Source organism: Lutra lutra, chromosome 9, assembly GCF_902655055.1.
Source record: "Lutra lutra chromosome 9, mLutLut1.2, whole genome shotgun sequence".
NCBI lineage: Eukaryota > Metazoa > Chordata > Mammalia > Carnivora > Mustelidae > Lutra > Lutra lutra.
In genome coordinates, this window is record NC_062286.1 from 60203169 (window position 1) to 60222940 (window position 19772).

Sequence of the window (19772 nt, forward strand, 5' to 3'; positions counted from 1 at the left end):
CTAATAAGACTAACTGTTCCCAAAGAAATAAGTCATTCTAAACTTTAAGTGCCAGATATTTAAAAGTTCCTCCTCAGAAATTACAGAAACTTGCAGCAATTATTTTTTTATTTTATTTTATTTTTTTTTTAAAGATTTTATTTATTTATTTGACAGAGAGAGATCACAAGCAGGCAGAGAGGCAGGCAGAGAGACAGGAGGAAGCAGGCTCCCTGCTGAGCAGAGAGCCCGATGCGGGGCTCGATCCCAGGACTCTGAGATCATGACCTGAGCGGAAGGCAGCGGCTTAACCCACTGAGCCACCCAGGCGCCCACTTGCAGCAATTATTAAAAAATAGAGAGATGATGGGAAAAAAGTTCTCTAGTATTTGCATAAGGATTTTACAAAGTAGGATGGCAGAAAACACACACACACACACACACACACACACACAGTGTTATTTAGTATTAGACTAGTTTAGGATTTTACTTGGTTTCAGAAAGAACCCCACAGCTGTTCTGTCTCTGCCAATGACACCCTTCCCCTAAAATGGATGTTCGGATCTCAAGCCCTTCTTCTGCCACTGCCATTCTCATCCCTGGCATTTCATCATCTTGCTGCAGGATCCACTGAGACTATTATAATCCTTTGTAACTTTCCTGTTAGAGCCTTCTCTTAACATGCCAGGAAAAATGCCCAGTGGTCTAGGCCACCATCCAGGCTCCACCTTCCTCCCCATCAAGATGCAAGAGTTTCAGTGCTAAAGGGGTTGATACTTAAAACCCAGAGATGCTTAAGCTCTGAGAATTGAGGACTGAGGCCTAGGACAACTGTTAGTGTTATTCTAGTGATATTTTAAATTAATAAGTTTTTGTGGGTTTGTCTGGCCTGTGGATGCTAATAACAGTGCTTCTTTTGGAGGTTCCTGGCTGGCTCTGTCAGTAAACTATATGACTCTCCATCTCAGCGTCATGAGTTCAGGCCCCACATTGGGCATGGAGCCTACTGAAAAACAACCAACCAACAAACAAAAAACAGTGCTTCTTCCGGAAAATGTATTCTCAATTCTGCAAAATCAAATAAGCTTTGCATAATCAAAAAAAATAAGCTTTGCAAGCCATTTAAAATTGAGTACATTTCATCAAAAAGTTAAGAGTTAACAGATGACCCAGCAAGTCCAATCCTAGGTATATACCTCAAGGAACTGAAAATAAGGGGCTCAGTGGGTTAAAGCCTCTACCTTCGGCTCAGGTCGTGATCTCAGGGCCCTGGGATCGAGCCCCGCATCAGGCTCTCTGCTTGCAGGAGCCTGCTTCCCCCTCTCTCTCTCCCTGCCTGCCTCTCTGCCCACTTCTGGTCTCTGTCTGTCAAATAAATAAATAAAATCTTTAAAAAAAAAAAAAAGAACTGAAAATAAGGATTCAAAGAAATGCTTGTACACAACATTCATAGTAGCCAGAAGGTGGAAACAACCCAAATGTCCACCAATGGATGAATGAATAAACAAAATGTGGTTATATACATACAATGGAATATTATTCAACCATAAAAAAGAATGAAGTAGTGGCACTTGCTGAAATATGGATGAGCCTTGAGAACATTATGTAAAGTGAGAGAAGATAGACATAAAAGGACAACTACTGTTTGATTTCATGTACATGAGATATCTAGAATAAAGCAAATTCCTAGAGACAGAAAGGAGATCGGAGATTTCCAGGGGATTATAAGAGGAGAAAATGGGAAATTATTGCTTAATGAGTATAGACTTTCTGTTTAGCATGATAAAAACCTCTGGAAATGGTGGTGATTGTGTGACCTTGTGAATGTACTAACCGCTACTGAATTGTACACTTTAAAATGGTTAACTTTGTGATATGCAAGTTTCAAATCAATAAAGAAATTTGTATATAGTCACTATCTAGAAGTATATAAAAACTGAAATAGCAGATAAAGTATGTTTTGCTCTGTAAAGAACATATGCTGGGAAAAAAAGGACTGACTCAAGAGCTAGAAAACCCAAAAACTTAAGTTCAACCCCTAACTCAGCCATTACTACTTATGCTTTTTCAAATGAGTCATTTCCCTATCTGAGCCTCAGTTTCACCATAGAAGGAATATGGATGCTATCTGCTCTGCTTAATTCTGAGGCTGAGATTCAGAAACTGCATAGAAAACTCTAATACATCAGGAAAGAAAGTACTAACTACTATAAACAAAAAGTTGGAAGCATTGGAACCCCAAAAAGGAAAAGGATGAATATATGCTTTCTTTTTCTAACACCCTCTTACTTCAGATGCAAACGAGGCTTTAGGCAAATCTTGAGAAACAATTATTTGGTCTGGAGGAGGTTCAATACAGTCCAGGATAATTGCTGGAGCTTACCAAGTTGAGGAACTAAGTCAATTTTAGTCTGAATCAGCAGTAGCTGACCCAGTGCAGATCAGATTCTGTCTTACGCAGTAAGGAAAATCAAGCCCCAAAGGCAGTCTAGAATCAATCTGTAGTCCATGACTGTCTTTTAGAATATAAATCATCTGTAGGTGGAATGGGGCCACTTCAAATCTTCACCAGTATTACGTGGGATGAGAAGGAGAACTTGAGTCTGTTTTGGTTAAAATCTTCAATAAATCATGCTCCAAGTAGGAAAAAAGGGAGGAAACCAAACTTCCAGCTTTTTTCCTAGTGGCACAAGGCTCCTTGTATAGTAATATCTTATTTATCCAACACAATGAGGAAAGGGCATTGAAAAAATGTGTTTAAAAGAAATTAGCCTCCTCAAAATATTTAAAGGTAGTAATTTAAAATTGTATATAGAAGTTACACTACTTGGTATTTACATTTCTTTATATAGCTAACACAACGAACATTTTCAAAAACCCCTAGAAAACAAAGGGAAAATACAAATATGAAACAATATACTGGTTTACAGGATACTTATTGAATCTACATAAATGTGTAAGACTGAGTGTACATGTAAGTTGTAAGGACAACAATAAACATGTTCTATGTAATCTAGTATAGTGGGAAAGATCCTGTATGAGAGGGTTCTGGTGGCTTGAATTCTAGTCCAGCTATCTGTGTGACCTTGAGCTTTCCCTGTAACTCTGTCTCTTCTGCACAATAAGAAGGCTAAACAATAGTTCTCAAAAAATAAATTGGGGTGTTTTTTTTTTTGGTTTTAAATTTTAAGCAGAACCTTTTCTTTAAATGAACTCTTCCAAGAAGCCTGCTACTTCAAATAAATAAACTCAGAGCTGCTCTGTTTGAAGTAAGGTAGGAAATCCAGATGCCTGTCTGCTTTCTGCTCTCTTATTGTCCTGGCAGCCCCAAGATGCCTCTGAAGAAGCTTTAGGGCTCCACAGAACAGTTTGAAACCCACTGGGCCAGATAAAGCCAAAGGTCTCTTCCTGTTCTAATATGTTCTGATTTCACTAATGTAGGCATTTTCAAATGTCCCATATAAATGCTTATTTTTGGAGGAGTTCTTTTATTGTAAATATATTTTTGGTAATATAGAAAAAAAGTTCAGGAAAGACTTCTAACCTACTATTACTAATTTACTAACCTACTTTACTATTTTACTAATCTAACTTTAATACAGCCAATAAAATTAGAGCAATTAATTAAAGGAATGAATTTTCCACTCCTACATTTTGAGATTTTTTATCTTAATATAATTTATTTTTAATTTGGTATGAATAATTTGGGTATATTTCTCATTTTTACCCCTTTTGTAGGAGCAGCATTTTTAATAAATACATATATATATCACTTTAAAATATACATGTACACATACACTGCTTTTTTCCAGTAGCTCACTGTGCACTCAGATCTGTACAATCACTATTGGCAATCAGCATTAAATGCCAATCTACCCTCTGGTTAGAAGCTAACTTGCTGTTCCAACCCATTTTTATAAACCTTCCTATATACCTTAATCCTTTCAAATGCAACTCTGACACAAACTATTACAGACTTTTAAAAACCTGTTCTCTTGGAGGAAAAAAAAAAAAAAAAACTGTGGAGCATCAGTAACCAGATAGTATTCTCAAATTTCAGTGATCTAGTCCACGGAGCCGTCCCCTATGCATAGTGCTCTGTTTCATGCAGTACATGGCTTTAGCTGGCCAAATCTTTTTTTTTCCCACTGAATCAGTAGAACAGTGAAGATCTTACTTTTTTTTTAAGCAGTGGCATATCAATGAGGCACAGATGTGTATTCCAACTCTGCATGGATGAGCACACTGTTCAATGGTGCTGGCTCACACGGTATCAGGGCGAGTTATCACTTCCCATGAAGGCACTCTTATCACCAGGGCCCAGAGAGGTGGCTGCAAATCGCAGCCTTTTTATTTTCAAGGCAGTTCTGCTGAACATTCAGGCTTCAAAGATTCACACTTCCAAAACTCTATAAGAGTTTGTGAACGCTCAATTTGCCAAAACTGTTTACAGTGTAATTGGGCACCGTACCTGTGTCCATGAGATAGCGAAGGCGCTTCTCCACCAGCGCGGCACGGGTGTCAATTTGCTTTTGCTCATTCTCTAGTGCTGCCAATTCTCCTACAACATACTGACTGGTGTCTTTGAACCCTTTCTGTTAACGAGAACAAACAGGAAGGAAAAAAAAAATCACTTGTAAGTTGCATTTTTCCTTTCTACAAACACTTAGTAAAGCACTTACCTAGAGAACCAAATACACTGTTAGTATCACCCTTAGTATGAAAAAGCAACTCCCTGTGATTCAAAAAATTTTCATATACATTATGTATAGCAAAACTTTTGTAAATTGGGAAAATCTCAGCTGTTTCATTTATAATTCAACAACCAGATTTGCCATATTTAAAAAGTTAGCACTGAGAAAAAAAATTCCCCCTGGAGTAAGTCAGAGTTATTTAAGCATGGACAAGGATAGAAGATAATTTTCCCCTTGGTGACTGTCAAAATAAATATCAGTGATACTTTCATTCAAATGTGCAATATAAAAAAATGGAGCTTTACTAAGTAAATGATTCTTAAAGTATCTGCTGGGGAAAAAAACACAAAAAAACAACCCAGATTTGTTCTTACAAAAGCACAAAATTAAAGAAACACATTTCTTGATTTTATAGTAAATATACTATTTAAAATACTTTTTAAAAGCGATAAAAGAGAAGTTTCTAATATCTCCAGTTTTCCCTCCAGCTGGCTCCTGTACTTGAAAATGTCATTCTGTTGACGTATCACTAATTATTGTAGCTGCGAATTCTAACTTGACAGGTGGTTTCAAACCTTGCTACATAGGATCTAATGCAACCAGTACACTGATTTGGTTAATCTTCCATCTAACCAAACTTAGATTTCAACTTGAAATTTTACTTTTTACAATCATCTGTGATTAAAAAATTATCCTTGGAAGTTTTATTTGAAGTAGCAGTTCTATTATAATATACCAGTACAGTCTTTTTTTTTTTTTTTTTTTAATGTATTAGAGTTGTCTTTTATTTGCAAAATGCTGGATCAGTGAGGTCACAGTCAGCCGGTCAGTCATAATAAAGTTATACCAGTACAGTCTTAATTTTTACTTTCATATTAAACATTTTAATCATTAGGGGGCATGGTTATTATTTAGGGAATAGTTACAAGTGGATTAATTATAGCTCCCTTTGGAATACCTGTTCTAGAGCTAAGTTGCCTAAGTAGCTGAGGAATACTGAAGAAATGCTTGAGTGATTACTCTCACCATCACCATTACTAACATCAGCACTTACAACATTATGTACTCAGAGAAACAAATGTGAACAATCTCTTCTATCAAATCCCTTCCCTACCTAGAAGCATATTAGTCTCTAAGAAGCCATGAGGAATTATCTTTTGGTACTCCTTAAACAAGAAACAAAATCAAGAATTATGAGCATATTTTGGAAGTCTCATGATCAATAAACACATCTAACCACACATGTAACTTATATATCTTTGAAACTAGTAAATTCACACATGAACTCAGTTCATACCAGCTTACTATTAAATTGATTTATGGTACTTGACAAACTTAAAGCTAAAATATATTTTACAAAATTATAAAACTGAGAGTTGCTCAGGATAGCATATCAAATAAGTTACTGTATTTTTTAAAGATTCATAAAAATGGATATTCTCCCATCTTGATATGAAGTAGAACAAAAAAATTATAACAGAATATGTTAATGGTAATTTTAAAATCTTGAATAACCTGCTGAATGCTTTTTGTACCTAGCAGAGCATTTTCAAAAAGGACTTTTTTCATTCCCATCAAAGGGACAAAACAAACATAGCGGTCTGCCAAGACAACAGCAGTAAGAAAGATATAAGAAAGCAAAGATGATAAGCAAAACATAAACTTCGTTGTTTTTAACTGACTGGCTCAGCTAAACATAGTAAAAAAGATTATTTTTTTTACTATTATATTTTACTATTTTAGTATATACAGAAAAACTGTATTTCTTTAGTGTGAGTATATAGTATACTGAAGTATTCTGAAACTTATAAATTATATAAAATATTCCATCATGATAGATCAGTGAGCTGTTCTATATACTAAAACCTTAGTACAACTTAAAAATGAGAAGTTTTTAGAACCCTAGTTTGTTGTTTGTAATTCTGAGTGCACTTACAAGAATTTAAAAATCCAACGAAGACTATTTTAACAGTAAAATCAATGAAAGTATTTACACAAACTATAGATAATAAAAAAGTAGCACTGCCACAGAGAGCTATGCTTCCAGACAAAAATTCAAGTTAAAACTTGTTCTTCCTGCTTCTGTCCCGCAGCTGTCCATCAAAAGCAGCTTTCTCCCTGCGGTCTATCAAATATTTCCCTCACAAATCAATTTTACACATGATCAGCCCATACCCCTACTGAGCTGAACCTCCCCGTTAATTAAGTGAAGAAATTACCATATATATTATATTAATGCAAACATCATTCAGCTAGTAATTCACGGCTGATCTGGATAATGGAAAGGTTGAACACCCATTAACCCAAGCCAACAAAATGGGTTGGCTGAGAAATTCTAGCAGGTCTCATGTGACTTTTCCCTCTAACTGCAGCTCTGCGGTATCTGCTATTGTAATAATTAAAATCCTCCTGGTAGATCAATACTGGAATCTCTTTATGGGAAGTGCCCTGATGGAAATGTCTCAAGGAAGCTGGGGCTGTGGAACTCTGAAAAATTCATTTTTTTTATCTGACAATTATCACCACACTGCAGACTAATTCAACAGTGCACCCCTCTCACTCTGCTTTGAATGCACTGGAGATTGACATCTTAAAAAACCTAACATCTCATTTTAACAAATAAAGGCACTATTTCCACATACAGTTTGGTATTATCAGCAATCATGAAACCACACAAAAAATTAATATACATTAAGCACTTCATCTTCTGATGGCTTCCTCTGAGTTTCAGTTATCGCTGCCTTCTCCTCATTTCCTTTCTTTGTATCTTCCTGTATTGATCTCTGCCTTTTCATCTCTTAAAAAAAGGGGGGGGAAGACATGTAAAATTATTATAAAGCTTGATATTTGTGTATTGAAATGTGGATTTACATTATCAGCTTATATTTATATATGTAAGTATATATATAAATATATAAAAAATATATATACAAAGCTAGATACTATTAAATCATAAGATGGGAAAATATTTTTAAAAGCGTTCCTACCTGGTCTATTCTCAACATATTGACTGAAAGACTGAAGTTGAGTTTTTCTGACTGTAGAATCCTTGCTGAACACAACAGGATTTCTAAATCGTTCTGTTGCTTTTTGTAATCGCTCAGTCCGGAGATCTTCTGTGCCATTCTAAAAGTAAAACATAGTAAGACAGTCTAGATCATATAAACATGAAATTACATATTAGTAAAACAACTTCTACTGATTTGAGATAATGACAAATCAGAAACTTTTTGAAAGAAAAAGGATCTTAAAGACCTCTCTAAGTAGTTCAACTACAAGTTCTGTTCCCTGGAACCAAAACTTTGGGAGACATAGTTCAGAAAGAGGATCACTCTTGATAACTTTGATTCATTAGACACTGTAAACCCCTGTGTCTTCTCCCAGTGATATCTATCATTTAAAAGCCATGTTGTTTCTGTCTGTTTCCCCCACTATTCTGCCCCCTCAGTTTGTACGGTCCCACAGACTTGTATGACAAGAAGAACTAGTTTCTAATTTTATGCCCATTGAGATAAACCACTAATGCTGGATGAAGGCTAAAAGGTAGGATTATAATACTACCCCACTGAACTGCATTTCATCAGCTATAACTTTCCAAAGCCAGATTTGTAAGTAAGCCCTTTACAGCTAAGGAAACTACAATTATCTTTTCCAGAGCTTCCTATGTTAATACTGGTAACAAATTCAAATGGTTCTATCAACAAGAAATATCCCAGAAGACTGAACTACTGCGATGTGTGGAAGCTGCAGATACCGAGGTGCTGTGTACCAAACAAATATTTCATTTTATACCTAATCTTTTATTATTTTTATTAAGTGTTTTGAAAGTAAATAGGGAAAGGCTAAGATGCATGACTAATAGCTAAGCCTGCTGAATGCTGAAACTGGTTATCAAAAGCTACCAAGACTTTGCCCTTCCTCTGCATTGAGACAATCAGTAATGAGGGAGTCCTCCAATGGCCTATTCTCTAGCCTCAAGGAGGCCTGGGATACAGAATCCTCAAGGGAAGGTAACAGTTTATCCTTTTCCACAAACACAGAATGCCTCATTTATAAACGTGTAAACTGCATTTTATTAAAAAAAATAAAACCCCAAATCAATGCTGAAAGCTTCAAGAGAACAGATGGACTCTATATGTTCTTTATAAGCACCATTTAAAAATTCTTAACTAAAAAGATCCACACTAGGACAAGCTGTTTAAAGCACACCTTTTGTTGAAGTAACTTTAAAAATCACTACATAAGAGCTTTTTTTAGAAAGCCAAACCAATTTTATCTATTTAGACAATTAAACCTTAAGAATAAAATTACCTGTTTCATTTTTGAAGTTATAGAATATCTTTATTATTGGGATCATGCTTATAGTATGCTAGCACTGTAGCTAGGACAGGAACAATTTTGGCTTTTATTTATTTGTTTGTTTAAGAAAAGTGGGTATTCTTACTGTTATCATTATAATAATTGCCCAATAGTTTAAAACTCGAGTCTTTATCAAAATAAACAAACACGGCTACATTTTTTGAGGCTTGGCAACATGCTAAAATATCAGTGCGATTAGCCAGCAAATCCCATCTTAAGAAACGTTTTTATGACTAGGGACTTCTGCCACTTTACAAATGTATTCCTCTAAACCCACTAATTCAGTTAGCCCTTTCAATCCATTGTATTATTCTTAGGCCAGCGTCATTCTGCATTAAATCCACTGCAGAAAGCTAAATTGAACGCAAAAAATCAGACCTGATTCAGGCTTCCTTTTGTTCAAAGACAGAGACCAAAAGTCCTCTGGTGATGCCACACACTTTCATCACCAATTTATAGAAACCAACAGTATAAGGGAAAACCAAGGAAAGTCATTGTTTTGGGACTTCAAAGCATCTCTGTGTCAGAGGAAGGAAATCCTTTCAGTCAGCAGGGCAGTCCCCATCGTCCGCAGGTGGGTGAAAAGTTATACAGCACTAGAAGTGCCCTAAAGCTACAGAAATATTAATGATGCCATGTGAGGAAAAGGGAGATGGATGGCTTCGTGGGGGATAATATAAATAGTGTAAATCAAAATAATCTCATGTGACATTTTGGCTAAACTCTGGCACAAGTTAAGATTTATACTGGCACAAAACACCAGCAAGTATCTCTATATACAACCACATACCATCTTCATGTATTAACATTAATTCTACTTCACCTAAACAGGTCAAAGGTTGAGGATGACAGAAAAAAATGCTGGAGTTCTCTTAGCAATATTCTTCCTAGTAAAATATTAATGCATATAGAAGTCAAGAATAGTTTCTACTTTCACCAACACATCAATTTAAAGTAGTAGTTTCTCTGGAAAACAGTATATGAATACTGATTACTATATTGATACTAAATTGGTTAGCTAGTCAATAAAAAAATTTGTATCTTAATCTTAACATGAAGAATTTGTAAGATTGATTTTAGGATTATAAAGTGCCAGTGGAAGCTAGAATACACAGATACAGAGTCAAATATTTCAGCTGAGGTTTACCTTAATATCTTGCTCTGAGCTCTCAGTTAGGGCTTTCTGTGCAGCACTGGAGAGTGAATTTGACACCTGTGGCTGAGCTTCTAGGAGCTTCTTTAGCTTCAAGTCCACAAACTTAGTGTTTTGTTCTGTTAAACAGACAAATACTATGAGTGACTAAGATGCATTAAGATGTGCAGGCTATCAGTTTAGGGGACATCATAAAAATATTACAACATTTTAAATACATTAATTAGGCTTGTGAGATAACATATCAGACCTGACAAATGCAGAACTTTCAAATATATATAAACTGTAATATGCACTATATAACTATAGTATAACTGAGCCATCTTTAGTATGTTAACATATTCTTCTTTTTTTTTTGAAGAACACTTTTTAAAAAATTTATTTTTTAGAGAGAGAGAGAGAAAAAGCACATGTGCATGTATGTTGGCGGGGGGAAGGGCAGAGAGAAAGTGAGAGAGAATCTCAAGCAGACTCCTCACTGAGCACAGTGCCTGATGTGGGCCTCAATCTCACGACCCTGAGATTATGACCTGAGCCAAAATCAAGAATCAGACGCTTAACCGACTGTGCCACCCAGGTGCCCCTATATTTTCTTTTATTGAGATACAACTGTTTTATAACCTTGTGTAAGGTTAGTGTGTACAATGTGCTGATTTGATACATTTATGTAATGCAATATAATTACCACCATAGCATTAGTTATCATCTCTATCACATCATATATAATTATCATTTCTTGATTGTGGTGGGAACAATTAAGATCTAGTCTCTTAGCATATTCTTTGCATATATATACACATACACACGCACATATATATATTTCCCCCCAAATCAGTCCCCTTAAAGAATATAGTCAATATAACTAAGACCATTCAGTTATACTATATAGTTAATAGCGGCTATGCTTACCTGAAGACCCAAGCCTGTATTAGACGTATACATGTATCTAAGTAACTGCATAGATTATACATAATAAAATAAGCTATCTACAAAGTAGATATTTAAAAGAGGCAATACATTTTACTCTTAAGTAGATATTTAAAAGAGGCAATACATTTTACTCTTAATTTATATTATTTCAGCTTCAATTCTTCTAGTATATTAAATTTATACACATAATACCATATTAAAATAAGTTCTTAACATGATCTCAGTCATGAATACATTGCTAGAATCCAATGTTTAAGAGTGTACATAGGTACCCAGCATTGAAACAGGGCATATGTTTAAAAAATACCTTAGTCTTAGAAGGTAGAAATACAGCAATCACATTTTAGAATGTATTAAATATGGATAGAAATTTAAAATAAATAAAATATAGCTATAACTTTTAAAACAAATAATTTCAAATTATTTTTAGCAGCTATGTTAATCTTTAACAATAAAATAATTCAGAAACAAATGGAAACAAATAATTTCATTTAAACAAATTCACTCAAAGCAACTCTTTAATAAAACGGTTGTAAAAGACATGCCAACCATTTGGTGAGTGATATTTTTCATAAAGATTAATAAGTTTTCTAATTATAAGACTCTTAATAAATGCTATTATCATTACTTTCATGCAAATTGGTCAGTTTATATTGCCAGGCCTCTCTTTTAAACAATATCTGATGAACTATGGTCAAATCAAGATAAAGATTAAACAATTTATTATTAAAACATTATGACTTTTACATACATATTACAAAAAGAATTTTGGGGAAAATAGAGAAAGGCTAAAAATCATAATACATGCTACGTGCTTCCAGATTCCAATTTGCATTCGTATTTCTTATTGCCATGAAATAAACTATACTCTGGATTACAAAGTCTGTCCTTGCATATGCCAAGACTTATTGGCATGCTTGAGACTTATAAACAATATATTAGTTAACTCCAAAAATAGGTAAAACTGAGATGTGTTTTCTTGTTTGGCATACATGAAGTAGGAGAGTTTTTAAAAAAGGATGAGTCAAGCCTGTTAGCCTATATATATATATATATATATATTTTTTTTTTTTTTAATGTGATTGGAAGTATTGGGAGTGTCTCTTCCATTTTCAAAAAAATTTGTTTTATTTTCAAGTCATCTTTACACCCAATGTGGGGCTCAAACTCATGACACCCAGATATTAAGAGTCCCATGCTTTACTGAATGAGCCAGCCAGACGTCCCTAGCCCTAATATTAACCAACCTTTAAAGTATTCCGTCAAGTGGCTACAACTAAAACCAGAAAACTCCCTTCACCTTACCTAAGAAGTGGCTAATTTTTTCTGTCTTTGTAATCTACTGCAAAATCAGAAAATACGTGTCACTTATTGACAATGATTTTATACTTCCATAAATTGAATTTTAAGGCCTTAAATCTGTACCTATGGATGCCCTCAGCAGGAAAGGGGTGTTATTAGTTTCTGATAGAGACTTTGGTGGTGGTTGTGGTGAGGGGCTGAATAAGCAACAACAAAAAACTCATTCAAAAAGAAAAAAAAAAATCGAACTTACCAAGTTCTACTATATTTTAAATAGAAAGAAGTAAAAGGTAGTCCCAATTTTGGGTTAAACATTCAAAAATTTTCCTTAAATATCAGCATTCCCCTGGATTTGCACAATTATAAATATGCTGACTTCTATTTAGTAAAAGTATAATTTAACACTAGACCATGAGAGAGCTACTAAGGAAGGGCATGGATTTTCTTGGGTGTTCCTTACAGTCAGGAAGACCCTGGTTGAGTGTTTCTTGGAGAAATGACAGCATGATTTCAAACAGAGGAAGAAGAAACAAAGCAGGTTAGCACTGAAGGGGCATGCCAGGGTTGGGAAGAAGAATACATATTCTTACTCCCTTCAGCTTTTTACAGGAAAAGACAAATTAGGGACTTCGCCTCCTCACCTTTACGTCACCACTCTTTATTGCTATAAGAATTTAATTCAAGAAGTACTTATGGAACCTCTCATGTATATAAAGCTTTGGGTTGCTACCAGATGCTGACTTATAAAGGCAATGCATCTGGAATACTTACCTATTAAACCATGAGTAAGAATCTTTATATTTTAAACAACAGTTCAGTGATTATTGATATAATATTTACTGACATAAGATATGAGATTAATTTACTAGTAATCTATATAAGCAGTTTTCAAAGTGTCTTATTGTAATTAGATATGGAATAGTGTAAATTAATTTGTTGGTATTATTTAAATATTTAAAATAAGCACAAAATTTGCAAAATAATATTACTAAGACTATCAATTCTAAACCACATCAGAAAATTTGATCCATGGTTGACATTTATATTTGAAGTATTCCATATGTATGACATCTATACCTCACAAGAACACATCAAAATATTTAGGCTGAGATGGGAAACCAATTTTTCAATGCTTATAAATTATCTCATACAACAGAAAATATAAGAATAGACTTTAGTATGCAAAGTAGAATTTATTATTCTAATTGTACTGTTAATTTTAACATTAAATCTAAAACAAAATAACACAAATTTGATGGAAAGTGGACTTAGCTAAATGATTTGTGAGGGCATAAGATGTAATAAGACTACAAAAAGAATTTGTTATCATTATTGATGAGATAATAATAAAAATATAATGATAAAGTTTGCCATGCAGCAGGATGCAAAATACAATTTGAAATTACCGGGAGTATCAAGGTCACTTTCTAAGTTAGTAAGTTCATCTCCACCTCCTACAACAAAGCCTTCAGGAATCTCCTCGTTAGTATCTATCTCAATATTATCATTTTCATCTGTAGGAACATGTAGCAATAATGTTAGTATATTATTTCTATTTTATATCATTTATCCAAAACACTAAAGTAGAAAACTTTAATGACAGTTACTCAAATATGGTCTGATAGAGATCAGCAAGAAATCAGTTTTAAGTCACTTTTCACTATTAGATTAACATTTATACTTTACACTCACATGTCAAAGTTGAATTGTCACATCAAAGCAGATACAAAAGTTTTGACAATTTGCCACATGTGGTCTCTGAGTCACTGAGCTCATCAAGTCCCCATATCTTAAGTTGTAACGTGTAAGTAATCTCCAGTAACAGCATACAAAAATAAAGTTGATTTGGTAATAAAGTCATTAAATGGTATTTCTAAATTACACATTTTTAGCATTTATTAGAAATAAATCTATAAAGAAACAAAGCATTCTTCATAAACTTGTAGCTATATTTAAATCATTTGCATGAAGATTTGAATGCTTTTCTACTATTAATGAATATTATCATAAAAGCATTATGGAAAAATTAAGAGACAAAGTCAAGAACAGAATAGATAGTACCTTCTGCAACGATTCAGAAACAATTCGAACAGTACATCTTGGAAGATGACACCTGGGAAACCTATGCAAAACTAAATACATGGAAAGAGGAATCTTACACTATTTTTTAATACACTTAGTAAAATGTTTTAGGTTACAATTAATTAGTGGAGTTTTTTTTTTTTTTTAAAGATTTTATTTCTTTATTTGAGAGAGAGAAAGAGAGCAGAAGAGCAGGGTGAGGGGCAGAGGGAGAAGCAGACTCCCTGCTGAGCCGGGAGCCCAATGAGGGGCTCATTCCTGGACTCTGGCATCATAACCTGAGCTGAAGGCAGACACCGAACCAACTGAGCCACCCAGGTGCCCCAATGGAGGTTTTTTTTAAAAGTTAAAATTTTCTATTTTATACTTTTTTCCTTTCTAAATCTAAGTGATAAAACTGGCTAAGTAGTTTTGAATTTTATGCATTTGAAAAAGCATACCACTAACTGGATATGCATATTAGAGGTTTAGCTTTAAATTTTTTTATTGACAGTGTATATTTTAGAGAAATACCTGTCTAGCCCTGAAAGTCAAAGAATATCCTTACTACTCTACAGTTAACATTTTATCGGGCAACTTTTATTAAGTGAAGTATTACAACATGATTACAATTGAAAAATTTCAAAATTCCATAGTTTTGGCTTAATCCTTCAATATCTGTCCTTTTCCCTGCATGCCTTTGTGTTTGATTTGGGGTCTCCCCAAGTAAATACTTACTATGATCGTCAGTATTAATAATAATAGTTTACATCTATTGAAGATGTTCTGTGTACTACGTAAGCCATTTAGAAGAATACAACAAAGAAAAAAAGATTGAGAAATGACCCCGAGGAGGTGGGGGGGACATTGCTAAGTGCCTTCAAATTGCTAAAGCATTATACTTGGCTACATTATTTAAGTACAATCAGTTGAGAGATACTTTTTTTTTTTTTTTAAGATTTCATTTACTTATTTGACAGAGAGAGAGAGCGTGCACGATTGTGCGCACACGCACATAAGCAGGGTGAGGGGCAGCCAGAGGGAGAGGGAGAAGCAGACTCCCTGCTGAGCAAGGAGCCTGACTTGGGCCTTGATCCCAGGACCCTGGGATCATAACCTGAGCTGAAGGCAGACGCTCAACCGACTGAGCCACCCAGGTTCCTCTGAGAGAATTTTCTATGTTAGCATCTTCATTATCCTCAAAAATTCTTCTCTAAATAATTTTGCAATAAACATAAATGAATGAATAAGGATTTCCTGAGTGCTAAGTAAGTGTTTAGAACACTTCCTTGTATTACTCTGCCAGAGAGAGTTTACAATCAGTTTTTAGAGTGCAATACTTTGTTGCTGCCACCAGCCTCTACTGATTATTACTGACCATAATTAACCTAAAGTGAAACCATAAAATTCGACATTCATTCTGCATACTGTATCTACAATTTGCAAAACACTGCAAGATGTTGAGGAGATACCAAATTGTAAAAACACTTAATTCTATTTTAAAGGTATACATTCAAGAGACTACAAAACTATGTAGGACAGGTAAGTGTTTGGGGCTAAAAGTAAGTTACAGAGCAAATGCGAAAGATGAAAGATAACTTTTTGCCAACAATACCAGGAATTGTTCTTTGGAAGCATTAACCTTCAAAGTATACTTGAAAGGAAATAAAGGGAGGTAAGTCTTGAAAGGCAAAAGTCCAGAGGGCCCTGAAGGGCAGAATGGGAAGTTTAAATTCTACTTAATGGGAATGGAGAGATACTGGTACTCTAACATGATCAGCACTGTGTTCTTTAAGAGTAGCCTATATAAGCCATTTTCTATCTAAATGTCTTATTGTAATGAGTTGTCAATATGTATAAAATAATTAGTAGTAATACATGCATTGAAGTTTATGACTTTTATAAATTACAGTCACTTCAATATTATTCCTAAAGTATCACTTTTGCTTACATTCTGATATGCTTTCTTATGTGAAAAAAAAAGTGGTCAAGGGATTGCCCACAGGTGTGTACTATACATGTGAAATCATCCTTCATGGGAGCGAGACTGCTGACCTAGATGTCAGACTGGAGAACTGAAAGGCTGGAGGCAGGAAATCAAGGTTGTAGACTGTGATAACCTCCAGGCAAGCAGTACAGAGAGCCTAACCTAGCATATAAGAATTGGGAGTGGGTATGATGTGATTTGAAAACCTACTGGCTGGATGGTTGGTGGCTGGGGAGGGATAATGAGGAGGAGAAGGGTGAAGCAGACATCAAAATTGACCCTCCTGTCTGAGTGACTAGAAGGATGGTATTGCAATGAAGAGAAAGAGCTCAGTCTGGAAATGTGGTCAGATATGGGTAGTTTCAGGTTCCAGGGATATGTAGAAAATTGTCCTTCCTTTCATTATTCACATATACAATCCTTGTTTCCTGTGTGATGTTAAATGGGTGCCATTCATTTTATTTCCAGCAAAATGAACTCTATTTACATTACCACTCACCAGCAATGCTGAGTGAGTTAACTCAGTGTTTATATATGTATGGCTAACCTTAGATAAAAGGATTACTATTGGGGAGGGCAAGAGTAAAAATTGATCTCCTATACAGCTCAAGTCTTCTTGAGAATGGATTTCTACTTTCTTTCCATTCACTGGCTTCAGTTTTTAGGACATACTCTTGAATTCTTTTCAACATTAATGTTATAGATTTCTTAACACCTATGGAAATAGTCTAAAAGCATTCTAGCAGAACTAAAGTGCGCACGTGTGCGTTTTGTGTGTAAGATAGCATGTATATGTCTATGACATCTATTTATCTACCTATCTTTATGGCTAACAACTGAAAACTTAGTAGATGAGCATGGCAGAAAGTAAACTAGAGACCCAACAGAAGTTGTTTACAAATATGGCATATATAATGTATGCAAAAAAAGGTAAAAGGAGATTGGATATGCACTGGAATGAGACAGTGCATTCCAGCTGACACTGAGCAGCACTATAAGCAAAATGGGAATCCCAGTGGTATGATTAATAGCAATAAGGCCAGTGTTACAACAGTTATCATTTACAAATAAGTTGAATGAGAAAAAAAAAAGGGGAATCTGGTGACAGTAAAAAAAGCACTTTTACATAAAGACACTGAGGTGATCATAAAGATATATTCAGAAAATATATTCGGAAAAAATTTTCTCATTTGTATCATGATTTTTAAATTCTCACTGAAGGTACCTATACCATTAATGATTTTTAAAGTTACAGAAATCAAACATAAGACAGAAAACACAAGTATAGTTATTAATAGAAGCTGAAATAAAAATTACTGAAGGCCTGTAAGATTTCATTTTGGTTTAACAAATTTAGATGTCTATTTGCCATAACTAAAATAAAGACAATACAGGTATACAAACATTTTCATGGATGAAATTTTTAAAAAATTTCCTTTATACACTTGAAATGTAAAAACAAAGAACACCAGTTTATCTAAGTCAATGAGTGGCAACAATGTCCATTAAAAAGTTAAGAGACCCTAAGCTAACTCAGACCAAAGTGATAAACTATAGAATAAATAAATAAATAAATAAATAAATAAATAAATAAATAAAATAAAATACATATTATGTTTAATAAATCATATATAGTAAATATATGATATAATATAATCTTAAAACAGGATAGATGCCTCCTTCCAAGTGGCCATGGACCATTAACAAAAGTTTAAAATTTATTTGGTCATAATAAAAGCTTATTAATTCTCAAATTTACTAAGTTTCCTTTCCTCACTGAGACAGGTTGCTGCTTGGGAACAGAAAAAAGCAAGCTTTTCAAGTAGGTTTGGGCAATGAGTCTGAGTAATGATCATGTTCAACACATTCCCCAGGCTGTGTTTCCTCGTTATTATTTCAGCTCTTGACTACCCTTCTCCTTCATCCCTCTGGAACACTGCTTCCAGAATCTTCCTACCCTCATTCTCCATCTAGGCTGGTCCCTACTCATTTCTCTCTTCTCCTTTCACACTATTCCTTATTCAGACTGGATGATTCCCACTAGACAATAGAAGAGTAGATACTAATTTGTTAATTCCCCCCCCTGACTTATTAACCTCATAAGGTCATTTTCCCTTAGGAATTAGCCTCTTGTGAACCGAAGTGAATTTCTAATTTGCTATGCAAGGGTCAGCAAACTATAGCATGGGGGAAAAATCTAGCATACCACAGCTTTGGGGTAAATAACCAGCAGGCCCATTTATTTACATAATGTTCAAGGCTACTTTCAGGCTACAAAGCCAGTAACGAGTAGTTTAGACAGAGACCACAGGGCCTTCAAAGGCTAAAATATCTACTTCAGCCCTTTTTTTTAGGAAGTTTGCTAAATCCTGGCCTAGCACAGTGACTCTCATGGCTCATTAGATAAATGCATATGTATAATAGTTGAATGTCAGGCAGGAATTTGTCTTAACAGTCTCTTCCCCTACTCCCAACCTCAACAGCTTCAGCTTAGACCTTGAGGCCAGAGCAGACCTAGTCTGATCTATATACCTTTACTGAGGTCAGGGAATACACCTACTCCACTTGTTGTAGGTCAACCTTAGCTCTGATTAAGAGCCTTCCATCTGATATGTTGCTGCTTTCAATATCCAAAATATAGCGTGTCCCATAGGAGAAATGGACCCTGGTCACACTGATCTTCTTAGGGAACAGAGTCTAGATCTTCTGGTTTTCATTAGCTTTCAAATGAACCCCGTCCCCTCTTCATTTCACCTGGCTTCCCCTGTTCAGTCTATACTTCTTTGCTACCTCTGCAAATCCATTCCTCATTTGTTTTTATTTACTTTGTTGACTACAGAATGATGCCAAAATCAGGTCTTCATGTTTCCTAGTTACCAATTAGGGAAGATACCCATTCTTTGGGTTGTCACACTGATGAAGTCTCTTTACCTAGTCTAGTCCGGGCTTAGTCTCAGCTGGGGTTGGATTATAGTGATAAGACCAATTATACAGATGACCCTTCCTATCTTTGACTCTTCACAGATGAAGAAGCTTGGCTTTGATTATTAGAAGGCATATACCTGATTGATAGGGGCACAAGGTTTATCCATACAAATAAAATAGATGAAGAAGATATAAAATTAGATATAAGAAAAGATGAGGATCAGTGTGCCTTAGTCTTCCAAAAAGCAGATCAAGTGGCACCTTAGACTAGGAGGAGAAAGGAAAAATGAGAAGGTATAAAGGAAGAGGCAGCTGAAAGATCTCATGAAAAGAAGAACAGATCAGGAGGGAGCACATGGATAAGAAAGTTAGCAGCAAAAGA

The 19772-nt window shown here is 34.9% G+C and overlaps 1 protein-coding gene across 10 annotated transcripts in view; it reads right to left on the minus strand.

Annotated features, from left to right (window-relative positions):
• EHBP1 (EH domain binding protein 1) overlaps positions 1–19772 on the minus strand; it is a 356920-nt gene that overhangs the window by 38725 nt on the left and 298423 nt on the right. For 7 of the 10 annotated variants that reach the window (XM_047743935.1, XM_047743932.1, XM_047743933.1 and 4 more), the window contains 5 exons: positions 13824–13931; positions 10180–10304; positions 7661–7799; positions 7364–7470; positions 4451–4574 (listed from right to left, as the gene is read on the minus strand). In XM_047743935.1, the coding sequence (XP_047599891.1) occupies positions 4451–4574; positions 7364–7470; positions 7661–7799; positions 10180–10304; positions 13824–13931 (603 nt within the window). The remainder of the gene's footprint in view (positions 1–4450; positions 4575–7363; positions 7471–7660; positions 7800–10179; positions 10305–13823; positions 13932–19772) is intronic. The other 3 variants (XM_047743941.1, XM_047743939.1, XM_047743940.1) reach the window with 1 other exon arrangement.